This window comes from Pimephales promelas, chromosome 9 (assembly GCF_988280905.1).
Source record: "Pimephales promelas chromosome 9, fPimPro1.hap1.1, whole genome shotgun sequence".
Taxonomy (NCBI): Eukaryota; Metazoa; Chordata; class Actinopteri; order Cypriniformes; family Leuciscidae; genus Pimephales; species Pimephales promelas.
This window is the reverse complement of record NC_142777.1, coordinates 15,621,968-15,637,227: the sequence shown is the minus strand read 5'-3', so window position 1 is coordinate 15,637,227 and position 15,260 is coordinate 15,621,968. Positions and strand designations below refer to the sequence as shown.

The 15,260-nt window shown below is 38.4% G+C and overlaps 1 protein-coding gene across 2 annotated transcripts in view; it reads right to left on the bottom strand.

Moving 5' to 3' along the window:
- Window positions 1–253: 253 nt before the first annotated feature.
- gfra4b (GDNF family receptor alpha 4b) overlaps window positions 254–15,260 on the bottom strand; it is a 117,672-nt gene continuing 102,665 nt past the window's right edge. For both annotated transcript variants that reach the window (XM_089134782.1, XM_039648412.2), the window contains exons 4-8: window positions 13,629–13,974; window positions 12,588–12,697; window positions 11,176–11,310; window positions 6,743–6,906; window positions 254–1,359 (exon numbers count right to left, since the gene is read on the bottom strand). In XM_089134782.1, coding sequence (XP_088990908.1) covers window positions 1,219–1,359; window positions 6,743–6,906; window positions 11,176–11,310; window positions 12,588–12,697; window positions 13,629–13,974 — 896 coding nt within the window. In that variant the 3' untranslated portion in view covers window positions 254–1,218. The remainder of the gene's footprint in view (window positions 1,360–6,742; window positions 6,907–11,175; window positions 11,311–12,587; window positions 12,698–13,628; window positions 13,975–15,260) is intronic.

The following is a 15,260-nucleotide window of genomic DNA, read 5'->3' as shown; positions in this document are numbered from 1 at the left end:
AAATGTTCTTCCCTTCTTGAGATCCAAATAATCTCCCTGCCACAGTTCACTTGATTTACCTGGCCATAAACCATCTCTCTGTCGGACATGGAATCTCTATAGCTTCTCTTCTCGCTATGAATAACCGTTTCTCCACACATTTGGCCCCAAGCATGTTTTTGACAAAGACACACACCGTGTGGAGCTTCACCTGAATAACTTTTCCACATTTTTGTGCCAGTTTGTTCAAGGTCACAAAGGAACAACATCAGGCTTTAAATGAACCAGCATCTTTTATTAGTGCCATATGATGAAGATGAACCAAAGAATGTTCCATAATGAGATTCCCAGCCTTTAAAATACCAAGGGCTTTCTTACCAGGGCCTGGAGCGGGACCCCTCAAACACCTCTCCTACCCCATTCCCACATCATCAGCCCTAATGTTCATGATCATAACCACCGGGATTCCTTATAAACACACCATATTATACATAAAGCAGATCAGCTGTGATGACGCCAGAACAATGTCTTAAGTCAATGTCTGAAGATTGTTTAGTTGAAGTAGCTTATGTCCAAATAGCAAATACTGCATTTGATTTTGTGCTATGAACTTTGAGAAAAGTATTGTTTATTTCCACCTAAAGGCATTACCATTCCATTATTGATTAGAAATAGCCTATGTCTTCTCTTCAGTCAAGTTGAACAGAATGATATTAAATCCCTGTTTTCCTCAAGGGGATCTCCAAATGGTTGAAGTGATGCATGAGGAACTATAAAAGACAGAAGAGAAAGCTTCATTTCTCTCCGCTCCACATTTCATCAAGAATTGATTTTGGAGTGCTGGAAGGTAATTTGGGCTTTAGAAACTTGTTGAATCTAGTCTTCTGAATTTGCTCTCACCCCAACCCCCACAAAAATATATGATTCTACACTGAAACTCTCAATGAACAGCACAGTTTCATATTGACTCTGTGTGACGCTATGTACATATGTACAGGTACATTTTCCACTGGCCTTTGTGTTTGACTAACCACATTCATTTCTACAAAAGTGCCTTGCGAATTCAGATTCTGTTGGTTTTACTGGCGGTTCCACGGAAACAGAAAAAACACGATGACTTCAGTGTTAGAGAAATGAGGCCAGTTTGGCCGATTTCTTCAGCTCTGTAGCTGAATATGTTCCAGACTGTTCAAACTCATGAGCCCGTCAGAATAGATGTCCTAAAAGTCTTTAGTCTGTTTACTCATTACAGCTGAGACAGATGCTAAGAAAGATACAAATCCAGACAGGTAGCGACGCCGCAGCAAACGCTCGAGCAGAGTTCTGGTGTGTGTCGAAGGACGCAGTGGAGTCAGACCAAAGTCTCACCTTTACAGAGTCCTGAAGAACAAGAAGAGAAAGTATCATCAGTCTAGTTTACAATGGGAATTGCAATCTAGACTACATTTGTATTACCCAACAGAAATATGAATGGCTTCATGTAGGTTTGGTTATATTCACACCAGGGTCAGAAATGAACTTTCCAATTAAGGGGCAACATGGAATTGTCCCAAGAGGACAACGGCCTGTTCTTTTTTTAAATGCTTCTCATTAAAAGTTTGCGATGACTTCATTAAATACAGTCATCGCAAGTTTGGTAATGGCACTAAGCCAAATCACAATCTTGTTTTTTTTTGTTTTTTTTTCAATCATGCAGCCCTGGTTTTACTGTAACACATGGGTCAGGAACCTATGGCTCTTTTACAAAGAAGTCATGTGGCTTGCCAGATCTCTTACCCTTTTATGGAAGCTTGTTTCCGCCACTGAATAAAAAAAAAGAAAAAAATAATTGCGACTTTTCATCTCACAATTGCGAGATATGAATAAACTCAGAATTGCGAGATATAAAGTCGCAATTGCGTGTTAGAAAGTCAGAATTGCGAGATATAAAGTCAGAATTGCGTGATATAAAGTCGCAATTGCGTGTTAGAAAGTCAGAATTGCGAGATATAAAGTCAGAATTGTGAGATATAAAGTCAGAATTGCGAGATATAAAGTCAGAATTGCGAGATATAAAGTCGCAATTGTGTGTTAGAAAGTCAGAATTGCGAGATATAAAGTCAGAATTGCGAGATATAAAGTCAGAATTGCGAGATAAAAAGTCAGAATTGGGAGATATAAAGTCAGAATTGCGAGATATAAAGTCAGAATTGCGAGATATAAAGTCAGAATTGGGAGATATAAAGTCAGAATTGCAAGATATAAAGTCAGAATTGTGTGATATAAAGTCAGAATTGCGAGATATAAAGTCAGAATTGCGAGATATAAAGTCAGAATTGGGAGATATAAAGTCAGAATTGCGAGATATAAAGTCAGAATTGCGAGATATAAAGTCAGAATTGGGAGATATAAAGTCAGAATTGTGTGATATAAAGTCAGAATTGCGAGATATAAAGTCAGAATTGCGAGATATAAAGTCAGAATTGTGAGATATAAAGTCAGAATTGGGAGATATAAAGTCAGAATTGCGAGATATAAAGTCAGAATTGGGAGATATAAAGTCAGAATTGCGAGATATAAAGTCAGAATTGCGAGATATAAAGTCAGAATTGGGAGATATAAAGTCAGAATTGTGTGATATAAAGTCAGAATTGCGAGATATAAAGTCGCAATTGCGTGTTAGAAAGTCAGAATTGCGAGATATAAAGTCAGAATTGGGAGATATAAAGTCAGAATTGCGAGATATAAAGTCAGAATTGTGTGATATAAAGTCAGAATTGCGAGATATAAAGTCAGAATTGCGAGATATAAAGTCGCAATTGCGTGTTAGAAAGTCAGAATTGCGAGATATAAAGTCGCAATTGCGTGTTAGAAAGTCAGAATTGCGAGATATAAAGTCAGAATTGCGTGATATAAAGTCGCAATTGCGTGTTAGAAAGTCAGAATTGCGAGATATAAAGTCAGAATTGTGAGATATAAAGTCAGAATTGCGAGATATAAAGTCAGAATTGCGAGATATAAAGTCGCAATTGTGTGTTAGAAAGTCAGAATTGCGAGATATAAAGTCAGAATTGCGAGATATAAAGTCAGAATTGCGAGATAAAAAGTCAGAATTGGGAGATATAAAGTCAGAATTGCGAGATATAAAGTCAGAATTGCGAGATATAAAGTCAGAATTGGGAGATATAAAGTCAGAATTGCGAGATATAAAGTCAGAATTGTGTGATATAAAGTCAGAATTGCGAAATATAAAGTCAGAATTGCGAGATATAAAGTCAGAATTGGGAGATATAAAGTCAGAATTGCGAGATATAAAGTCAGAATTGCGAGATATAAAGTCAGAATTGGGAGATATAAAGTCAGAATTGCGAGATATAAAGTCAGAATTGGGAGATATAAAGTCAGAATTGCGTGTTAGAAAGTCAGAATTGCGAGATATAAAGTCAGAATTGTGAGATATAAAGTCAGAATTGGGAGATATAAAGTCAGAATTGCGAGATATAAAGTCAGAATTGCGAGATATAAAGTCAGAATTGCGTGTTAGAAAGTCAGAATTGCGAGATATAAAGTCAGAATTGTGAGATATAAAGTCAGAATTGGGAGATATAAAGTCAGAATTGCGAGATATAAAGTCAGAATTGCGAGATATAAAGTCAGAATTGCGAGATATAAAGTCAGAATTGCGAGATATAAAGTCAGAATTGGGAGATAAAAAGTCAGAATTGGGAGATAAAAAGTCAGAATTGCAAGATATAAAGTCAGAATTGCGTGATATAAAGTCAGAATTGCGAGATATAAAGTCAGAATTGCGTGATATAACGTCACAATTGCGTGTTAGAAAGTCAGAAAAAAGAAAAAAGTGTGACTTTTTATCTCACAATTCTGACATTTTTCTAACAATTGCGAGTTTATATCTCGCAATTGTGACTTTATAACACATAATTGCGATTTATTTAATTTATATGTCGAAATTATGACATCTTTTCTCAGAATTGTGAGATATAAACTCGCAATTGCGAGTTATCAGGCCAATTCTAAGGGGGAAAAAAGACTAACTTTTTTCCCCCTCAGAATAGTTTAAATCTCACAATTCTGACTTTATAGCATGCATTTCTGACTTTATAACACACAATTGCGACTTTTTATCTAGCAATTCTTACTTTACATCTTGCAATTCTGACTTTATATCAAGCAATTGCGACTTTATATTACGCAATTCTGACTTTACATCTCGCAATTTTGAGAAATAAAGTCAGAATTGCGAGATGTAAACTCACAATTGTGAGGAAAAAGTCAGAATTGTGAGATAAAAAGTCGCAATTACCTTTATCTTCTGTGGCAGAAACAAGCTTCCATACCCTTTACCAACAAATGAACTATAAAAAATTAGACACATCTCTAGAGATCAGCTTTCTGAAGAAAAATCACTATTCCTTTGTTGTACTGAAGTTAATGAACAGCTTAGAAGAATAATATATGTCAAGTTGTACCAGCCAAAGTGTGTATTCAATGCTGTTCGGAAGTGTCAAGACAGAAATCAAAGGCAAATCGCATACATTTCTATGGTAAGCTTGAGCTCCTGCACTCAGGCTACATGGCTTGTTTGTGGTAATGGCGAAAATACAGATTTTTAGAAGAGCAGTGAACATTTAAATGTAAATAACAAAAGTGACTGGACTAAACACATCCTTTTATTAAAAATGGTGCTCTGCAGTGCCGAGACATTTCGAAAAATTTCAAAAGGGGACTTTTGCTTTTGCCGCAGAGACATTTTATGCCCTTTAAATGTGTCATATTCACGTCCGTATGATAATCTGTGCAGCTTTCAGATATTAATAAAGAAACTTAATAAAGAATGGGGTATGATGAGAAAGTAAAGAGTGGGATGTGCTTGATATTAAAAGTGCAATAAGCCGCTACCGCTACTGCTTTCTGTGCACACGCTCCGAGCTTTTTGCCCTATTTGGACGGGACTAGTTTTCCAGGTAATTAGAGTTTTCCCTAGTTTTCCCACATTAGAGAAATGTGTGTTTCACTGACATACTTTGTGATTTTAATCCCATCTGAATCTGAACTCTGTGTTTTTCTCACACAACCTCTGAAATAATTACAGGGCAAATGACCTACTGTTTGTCGGCAAAGTCAATGGTCTTCTGACAAATTTAATCCCAATGTCTGTAATTGCTGATGTTGTATCATCCTAACGCTTCCCCTCATGTTTTTGACCTACCAGGTGCACACCAATTTTCAGCATGCTTTCTTTTCATTTCAATACGGATGGTCAGGGGTAGGTCATTCGTACGAATTCACATGAATTGACCAATTTGTAAAATATGTACAATTTAGCAAAAATCATACTAATTCATACGAGTGTAGCCACCTCGTAAAATTCGTACAAATTCCCGTGAGATCGGGTTGTGTGTCCTGGCCTTAAAGGGTTAGTTCACCCAAAAATGAAAATTCTGTCAGTATTTACTCACCCTCATGTTGTTTCAACCCCGTAAGACCTTCGTTCATCTTCGGAACACAAATTAAGATATTTAAGATATTAAGATCGCTCCTGCATACAGTCCATAGGCTTCTTGAGGTACTGGCTCTTGCTGTCCTTGAAAAGTCATTAAAGACATCGTTAAAATAGTCCAAGTGACTACAGGGGCTCAATCTTAAGTTTATCAAACGACGAGAACACTTTTGTGCGCAAAAAAACAACAAAAATAACGACTTTATTTCAACTATCACTTCCTTCTCCATGAGCCTGTAAGTCAGTTAACGTAGTGTGATTGCGTAGAGCTACGTCACACGTAGGCTCACTATTGGCCGACGCTGGTCATGTGTGTGTGATGCGTGTGACGTACAATAACAGAAGCTTACGCTATTAAACTAGTAACCTGACTCGCGCAGAGGGAGAAATAAACGAATAGTTGAAATAAAGTCGTTATTTTTGTTGTTTTTTTGCGCACAAAAGTGTTCTCGTCGTTTGATAAACTTAAGATTGAGCCCCTGTAGTCACTTGGACTATTTTAACGATGTCTTTAATGACTTTTCGAGGACAGCAAGAGCCAGTCCCTCAAGAAGCCTATGGACTGTATGCAGGAGCGATCTTAATATCTTAAATATCTTAATTTGTGTTCCGAAGATGAACGAAGGTCTTACGGGGTTGGAACAACATGAGGGTGAGTAAATACTGACAGAATTTTCATTTTTGGGTGAACTAACCCTTTAAGCGGTCAAATATACACATAAATATGTCAAAAAAGTCCACCTTAGTGAGTATTAATGTAAACACAGCAAACTCTGTGCATTGTTCTTCACTCACTAACATGCACAAACTCTGAAGAGGATTGATGCTCCTCATTTGGTAAGTCAATCTCACACAATTAATTACATTTAGCAAATGATGATTTATTGTTTGCTGCATATTTATTTGTTTGTTTTTAGTCGACTATGGATCTAACAAAGTTATTGGGGGGGAAATTATGTGTTTTAATAATATTGCTAAGGCTCTTTTGGTAAAAATCAACCGAAATTCGGCATCAACCGAAAATGAACAAATGGCTCTTTGGTCAAAAAAGGCTCCCGACCGCTGCTGCAAGAGAATCCCCATTTGCCATTTTATAAGGGCATAAAGCTCTAGTCTAGAGAAATCAGCCCAATTTTGCAATCTCTCAGCATCTCAGATGAAATACCTCTTCATTGTGTAAAAAGCCAGTTTCTTTGGTGCCACACGTCAATCAAAGTAGTTAGAAGCTCAAAAACCAAATTGCTCTACATCTCTAACCCTCACCTGTGTGGGTTTAGCTGGGCTCAGAATGTTCTGTTCGGTCTCCATGGTGACAAACGCTGGAGTCGTCCGGCGTGGCCCTCTGTCCGTCACAGGACTTAACCGCGGCAGTTGGGGGGGAGTGGGCGTGAAATCCATTCCATTCCCAAACGTCAGGAGAGCGTTCCCTATTCATGTAACAGACAAGACATCCACAGCTCTGAGTGAAACAGACACTATTTCCAATCGCAACTGCGTCGTTTATCAGACGCCTATTTGAATTCCGGACTGAGAAGAGCTTGACGCTTTCGGGCGCTCTGTATTCTGCTCAGGCCACACGGCTGCACCTGCCTCTCCACATCCTCTCATTAACTCACAGATGAGTGGCTTGACCAAACATCACTCTCATCCGCTCACATCGCTCACTCCGAGAGCTGCCATTTGGCGGTCTGAGGAGTTGCTTCATGTAAGAGATCTCTGTTTGAACAGGACTGAGCAGAATATTGCAGCGAAATGGACTGTTTTGATGAATTGCTATATATAATACATAAGGGCCTTCAGAAACGCAGGAACGGGACTGGAGAAGTGTGACTGAGAGGGGGCTGAATATCAATCAGAGATTCATTAATGCTTGCGGCTTCTGGCATACATCAGAGAGAGCTTTGCACTTAGATAGCTTTTCACATTTTTAAATGTCTCTAGCCTGCTCAACATCAGATGGCAAACTGCAACAGATGACCTAAATATTGCATATTCATGGGGGTTTCTTCTACAGTATATAGGCAGTGTGTGTTTTTAGAAAACAAACTCACACATTTCACTAGTTGAATTGCAAATGTTTTGGGGCAGTAAGATTTTTGTTTGTTGTTGTTGTTTTTAAAGAAATTAATATTTTTATTCTGCAAAGACGCATTAAATTGATCAAAAGTGACAGTGACATTTTTTATGTTACACAATAAATGCTGTTCTTTTTAAATTAAAAAAAAAATTAATCAGCAGAACTGTTTTCAACATTGATAGTAATAAGAAATGTTTCCTTAGAGCATCAAATCATCATATTTTAATGATTTCTGAAGGATCATGTGACACTGAGGACTGGCGTAAAAATTCAGCTATTTGAAAATACACTCACATAAAGTATTATTAGGAACACCATACTAATACTGTGTTTGACCCCCTTTCGCATTCAGAACTGCCTTAATTGTACGTGGCATTAGCCGCGTTTCCACTGCCGGGCCAGGGCCGGGCCGTGCTAGTGCGTGCCAGGGCCAGTCGCGTTTCCACTGTCACTTCCAGGGCTTGATCGGGGCTTCCTCAGGGCCAACGGCCAGGATTTCTGGCCCGTCGAATACCTTGGGCCAGAGGGGGCCAGCTCGGGCTAGAGGCGTGTTCAAGGTAAAAGGCGGAGTTTATCGGTGTTATGGAACGTTATGATCTGAAGCAAGATGCACATAGGGGTGTCCATGTTTAACCGATTAACCGTTTAAAATTGCATAACATTTTAATTTGAACTGTAGGCCTATGCCAAATGCTGCGCAACAATATATAGGCTATATATAGCTACATATCGACGAATTTTCAGATATTTGTTTGATTTTTTTGCCCCTTAAACATTTAAAATATTTGACAAATTAATATGAAAAAATATATATATTTTACTGGTTTTCTGAGGCCAAATTAGAACCTGGAAATGATATTTTCCCCGCAGTGCTGAATGAGAAGAGCCGTACAGAAAGGGGATTTATGGGGGATTTATAGGCTATAATAAATGTGTCTGATAATAAAATAATATAAAATAACGAGGCATTAATTGTTTATTAATAAACTATTGTTTTCTAAATGATTTTCGGCTAAAAACATATCTCCATCTCCGGATGCACATTTAGAGAGAAATTAAGCTACATAAACATAGAAGATATTGGCTTTCGATTCGAATTTGTTCTTTTTAAATTGGACATTTAAAGCTTTAATCTACAAAGGATATAACCCCTGTAGACTAAAACTTTAAATGTCCAATTTAAAACGAACAAATTCGAATGCGGTGGCTGTTTCAGGTCTCGCGCTTCAGTTCACGGAGATCATGAAGCGCGTCTTGATTAATTGTTAAAGCACAACGTTTTCTTGTTATAAATAAATTTATTTGCGAATAATGTATTATTATTTTCTGTATGACCAGAAATTAAAGAGTATTTTAAGTTGTTTCCACTGAAAGAAATGCAATGAAACTGTTCACATGGGCGTCTCGCAGCCATCAGTGCGTGCTCCACACACACTGGATATGCGCTGATATTTGTCAAAAATATTGTGTTTATTTGTGCTCTGTTCCTTTTTTGGATAAAGGCGTCTTCTACATATGCAGCCTAATAAAATGTTACAATAATGATGATGATGCTATTATTATTATTATTATTATTTGCAGACACGGAGTTTTTGTGAAATGGACGTTTTGCTTATTTTCAATTGGCAATTTCAGTTTGAAGGGTGATGGAAATGCGGCTTTAACTGCTCCGTACTTGCTGCGTTTTATTTCTATAAATTAATTTCGTTTCAAATGGGGTCCAATCAGTTATTAAAGGTGTTAAAAAATCTGTATCTCGAGATTGCGGCGCGCACACTACACCGAGTATTAACCGATGGGCCTCGGTTAACGATTAATGAATAACTTGAAAACGTGCCCGCAGCCCTACTTGTTATATCGCGCAAAAAATCGCTGCTTGAAATGGAGAATCGCCTGTACTGGTCTCGGGACACTATTGCAGCCACTACGGCAGTTGAGTTAATATACATGCTATCTTCCTAATTTAAAAAATAAATTAATTCATAATACCCGCTGAAATGGGTTGGGTTTTATGACGTTTGATCCTGAAAGGCGTGTTAGGGGTGGGGTCTGGGGCAGCGCTGTGGGGCTACTGGCCCGGCAGTGGAAACGCAAGCCTGGTGCTTGAGGCCCGAGGCCACTAGCTCGGCCCGGCTCGCTGTTAGCTCTGGCCCAGCCCTAGCCCGGCAGTGGAAACGCGGCTATTGATTCAACAAGGTGCTGAAAGCGTTCTTTAGAAATGTTGGCCCATATTGATAGGATAACATCTTGCAGTTGATGGCGATTTGTGGGATGCACATCCAGAGCACGAAGCTCCCGTTCCAGCAAATCCCAAAGATGCTCTATTGGGTTGAGATCTGGTGACTGTGGGGGCCATTTTAGTACAGTGAACTCATTGTCATGTTCAAGAAACCAATTTGAAATGATTAGAGCTTTGTGACATGGTGCATTATCCTGCTGGAAGTAATAATCAGAGGATGGGTATATGGTGGCCATAAAAAGACGGACATGGTCAGAAGCAATGCTCAGGTAGGCCATGGCATTTAAACAATACCCACTAAGGCACTAAGGGGCCTAAAGTGTGCCAAGAAAACATCCCCTAAACTATTACACCACCACCAGCCTGCACAGTGGTAACAAGGCATGATGGATCCTCATCACATGTCATTCCATCACATGTCTCATTTCTCAAGCTCTTCACTGACACCTTTGGTAAATAAGTGCACAACATTTTGATCCCATGGGAACCAAAAAAAAAATCAGATTTTCATTTCTGCCCATTTCTCCTGCATTCAACAGGTTGATTACAAGAAGTGTAATTTTGCCAGAATGGGCAATTTTGTATTTGGAATACAAAAGCCCATTTATTCTGTTAGCATAGATTTCACGAACATTAATTTGGTGTTAAGGGTGAGGTGAAGGCAAACCCTAGAATTATTATAATTAATCTTAACAATTCTTATCATAGTCCTATATGGATAAACCCTGTTACTGAATAAATTCCAACACAAACCATAGACAGAAAATCTGAAAAAATGTCACTCTCAAATGTTTTTTTTTTTTTAAATGTTGCAGTTCTGCTCAAATGGAGAATCAGGATACAAGCAGCGAGAGACCGATTAGGGGATTTCTGAAATGTTCTGTCGTGTGAGGGAGGCAGGCTGGCAATTCGGTTTTCTGTGCAGTGGGGCTGAACACTAGTTTGATGTGATCCACTATAACAGAGAACGTATGACTAATGGTGTAGTGAATAGCAAGAGGAGATTTGATACTGTTCTGTGCTGCTGTGAAGGACATTCAACTTTAATATAAACTTCTACTTTAAAGAATTAAAAAGTTTATGGGCAGCTAAAAGTAATTTAAATGCATTTCCCCTCATTGTCAACAGCCGTGGCCTTCATTTGGAAATCTGCACGTTATTTTAATGCATATAGGGATTCATTTCTGGATTTAAAGTTCAGAACTTTTGAAAGGGTTTAAAAGAGAGCCTGTAATTCTGCCCTGATATTACTTAGTTGACTAACAATGACCATAGAGTTCACATGCCAGACTACACATGGAATGTCCAGTCACATATCAGATGTTCATGACTCAGATATGATGGCTGACACAGATGATTTAACTTAGACAGATGACTCACTTAGACAGACGTTGTCTGTAAAATAGTTCAGGAAGTCTTTGCACTGATCTCTCAGATTCCCGCTGGCTGAACACGAGCACCATGGAGACACGTTGGATGTGGAGTTGTCCACATAGTTTGGGGTGATTGAGCTGCCTGCAATACCAAAAGGCCTGTGTGAGAATGGTGACTTTTGTGATTTCCATTACATGATCACTACACAAAAGAGCATATATACACTGTATATCCATTTCCACAAACATAATGATTTTTATACTGTGCAAAATGTATATTTTATCCCCTAATCCTAAAAACCTTTCCATTTTTACATTTTCAAAAAAAAAAAAAAAAAAAAAAAAAGAAAGAACACAATTTTGTATGATTTATTGGCTGCTTTCCTCATGGGGACCAAATAATTTTTCATTTCGTTTTTCATTTTCAAACCCATTTTTCCTGCATTCAACAGGTTGATTACAAGAAGTGATAGTTTGCTTGCCATCTTAAAGGGATAGTTCACCCAAAAATTAAATTTAGCCCATGATTTACTCACCCTAAAGCCATCATAGGTTAATAAAGAGTAACACTTGATGATGTATGACGTAGGAGTAGTGTGTATGGCCGTCTGCTGGAATCTAGTTATTTTAGTCGATAAAGTTTTGAATATGGATATTTTCTAACACTACATTTTTTAATAGAACTCCGATTGTATTCGTCTGAAAGGATGGTAGGATGGCTTCAGGGTGAATAAATCATGGGCTATTTTTTTTTTTTTCGTTTTGTTTTTGTCTTTAATTTACCAAACCTTGCTATGTAGCCTTGTTAGGAGAAGTATTACATCATCAGTGTATATATATATATATATATATATATATATATATATATACACACATACATATATATATATATATATATATATATATATATATATATACACATACAGTATATACGCACACACTGTATATTTATATGAATGAATTATAAATATACAGTATACATATATAATAATATTTTATATTTCAAATTTCCTGTCAAAAGTATGTTTGTCGAATAAAAAGTTTTTGTTTAAAAAAGCAATTTATTTTAGGGGATTCTGTTTGCTCAATATATATCAAATGAGCGTAAGCAGAACTTAACAAACAGAAAGTGTTTAGGTAACAAAAAGCCTCATAAAAAATATCACTTTCAATCTGTTTTATAGGGAAGTGAAATCAATCTCTCCATGACTTTGAAAGTGCCTGGGTAGTTTTATAGTCTCTAATCACAGACACACAGGTGTCCCTGTGTATCTTTGAGGAAATGAATAACAAAGGTATTACACTCTAAATTAATTACACAAGCCTTGCTCCATTTAAATGTACACGAAAAAGAAACAGCCACAATCACATGAACATCCTTTGCTATACTGAGTTGCAGAACAATTATAGAATACTCACCTATCAGTCCGGTGTAAGCAATAAGACATGCTGCATAGTTTCCCTGCTTGCAGCCACTGGCAGACTGCTCTTCTGGCTGGCAGTCATACTGAAACTGGGCCAAACGAGACCTGAAGAACAGACACAACTGTTATATGTATGGGCAGCAACCAAGTAGACAGAAACATCCTAATAAGTGTGTCAGCCATACTGACATAGACATGAAGACGATCACCAACATGGTGTCAATCTGCTTCTCAACTGGATTCACTTCACAATACATTTTAAAATAAACTGGACATCAAATGACATCCCAAAACAGAAACTTTTTTTTCACATACAAAAGTAAAAACATTATGGGCAGCATATTCCCCCACTTTTAGACTCACTAATTTTAGATATTTTGATTTTTCATAATTCACTCTTTTTATTTCCATGACACTGCCAGTGACCTGCGACCAGTTGATTTAAATGCCAAAATAATGACAACGACTTTGATAAATATAGTCATCCTCATAATCATTCCATGCTGCATTTCTTGACATTATTCACTAAGACATCTGAGTCAGTTAATCTGTTATTGGAAGGGAGAAAATGCTACCTCACAACCTTCAAAGCTTGTTTAGATCCTCTCTTTAATACCAATGAATCATCAACAGATGGTTTTATTTCTGTTATGCATAGTTTCTGCTGTATACTGTTTGGGGATCCATAATAGTATGTCATTATTATGCCAATAAAGTATTGATGAAGATGTTGAATCTGATTTCCTCTAACTTTTTATCTGGCACGGGTTTGCAGCTTTACTTCGAAAACATTATCATAGCTTGACTGTCCAATGGGCATTTTTACAGACATGGATTACAAGGAATTTGAAGAAATGCTCTTTTCTTATCTGCAGTAATACATGAGTACTCTCTTTGCTCTAGACAGCTATAGAAAAGCCACAGCTTCCTTTGCCCTGAGAAAAGAGTGCACGTAAGGTGAGTTTTTTTTAATCTTGCCGCCCACATGGTACGTGCCCGTCCAAGCTCAAAGAGAGGAGAGGCCTCCGAAACTGACCTACAAACATAGTCTGCCTTACAGATCCTCATCTGGGAGAGGCAGCTGGGTTTATCTTCTCCCTCATAGGAGCAGCTGGGCACAATGGTCTGTCGCCGTCTCTCCGAACAGGCCATGTCACTGCAAGGGCAGAACAGCAGCTCGTGGGTGTACTCCGGAGGCACACGGTCGAAGAACCGCCGCAAGGCCTTGTTGCACCTTGATTGGTTACACAAACCCGACTTGGTGGATGGCTTGATGCATGTTGACACATACTCCGTGCGCAGTTTCTGGCACACATCGTCGATGTTGCAAGCTTTGGCCGCATCCAGGCAGCGGTTCACTGTTGTCATCCCGACCTCGGAATCTGTGGAGAATTCAAATGTTTCTCAAATTCAATCTTTAGGACTGAGTGAAGTGATAAAATCAGGTCTGCTTGGTCACACAGTGTAGATAATATCCAGTTGGTCTCAGCCTCATTGTATAAACCAAAATTCTGATGACAAAATTGGTTTTCTGTACTGCCAGTCGAGGAGAATAAATTATTTTTGCCACATTTTTTATTACTGCGCTATGATTCATTTTAGATGCACTTGCTCCTAAGCACCAACTAAAACAAAATGAACTTGGGTTGGTTGTTTTACGTGTCAGTCAGAGAGTCTCTACCTGTTTAAATGGGTGGTTATTGGCCAGAATAGACTGGACAAGACTTTACTCCATCAAAGGTTCAAAAGTTTAAAGTCAAAGGCAGTGTTATGGGTGCCCCTTGGTTGAAATTGCGTTCCAGTTATGTTGAGGAAATCGGAATGCCGAATCGTCACCACCTTTCTCCCCTCTGGCCCTGGTTGTAGTCGGGACCAGAGTCCAGGCCGAGACTTGAGTAGGTTGAGTCAAGAAAAAGAGGGTCGAGGCAAGACAGAGACCTGAAGAGGGTCTGAATGATTCAGACAGTGCAGTTATGGAATCAGTCTCAAATCTGAAACAAGACCAAGGCTCAATCTCAATTCACCCCTTGCCCCTATCCCTTGGCCCTACCCCTTGGTTTTGCGAGTTCAGGTCTAGGGGTAGGGTGTCCTGATTCTTGTTGAGATCGAGGGGTAGGGCTAGGCCCTCGAAACTGAGATTTTTTCCAATCGGAGGGCTACGAGAAAGTTCACATAATGCATCGCAAAACACCGGCGAGATGGCTTCGCAAACATTTAAATTCAGTGCCAGATGATATCACCATGCACTTTATTTACTCTGATAATAATACTATACTCATTTAAATTAATAAATTCCCTTTCCGAATCAGAAAATACATACATTTCGAGGAAGGAATGTTATAATCATCATGTTTCCTCAAAGTTAAGAGCAGCTGCGCTGATTGTCAGTCGTTGTCATGGAGAAATTCTATAAAAACTCTGTAACAGCAGAGCCATCACCGACGCAGTGGATCACCGGCACAATGGATAAGACACATGCCTTTGGCTTGAGAGACCCGGGTTCGAATCCACTGCGAGACACCAATGTGTCCCTGAGCAAGACACTTAACCCCTAGTTGCTCCAGAGGCGTGCCACCTCTGACATATACAGCATTTGTAAGTTGCTTTGGATAAAAGTGTCAGCTAAATGAATAAATGTTGTAACTCTGTTTTAAGGGTCAAGGATTAC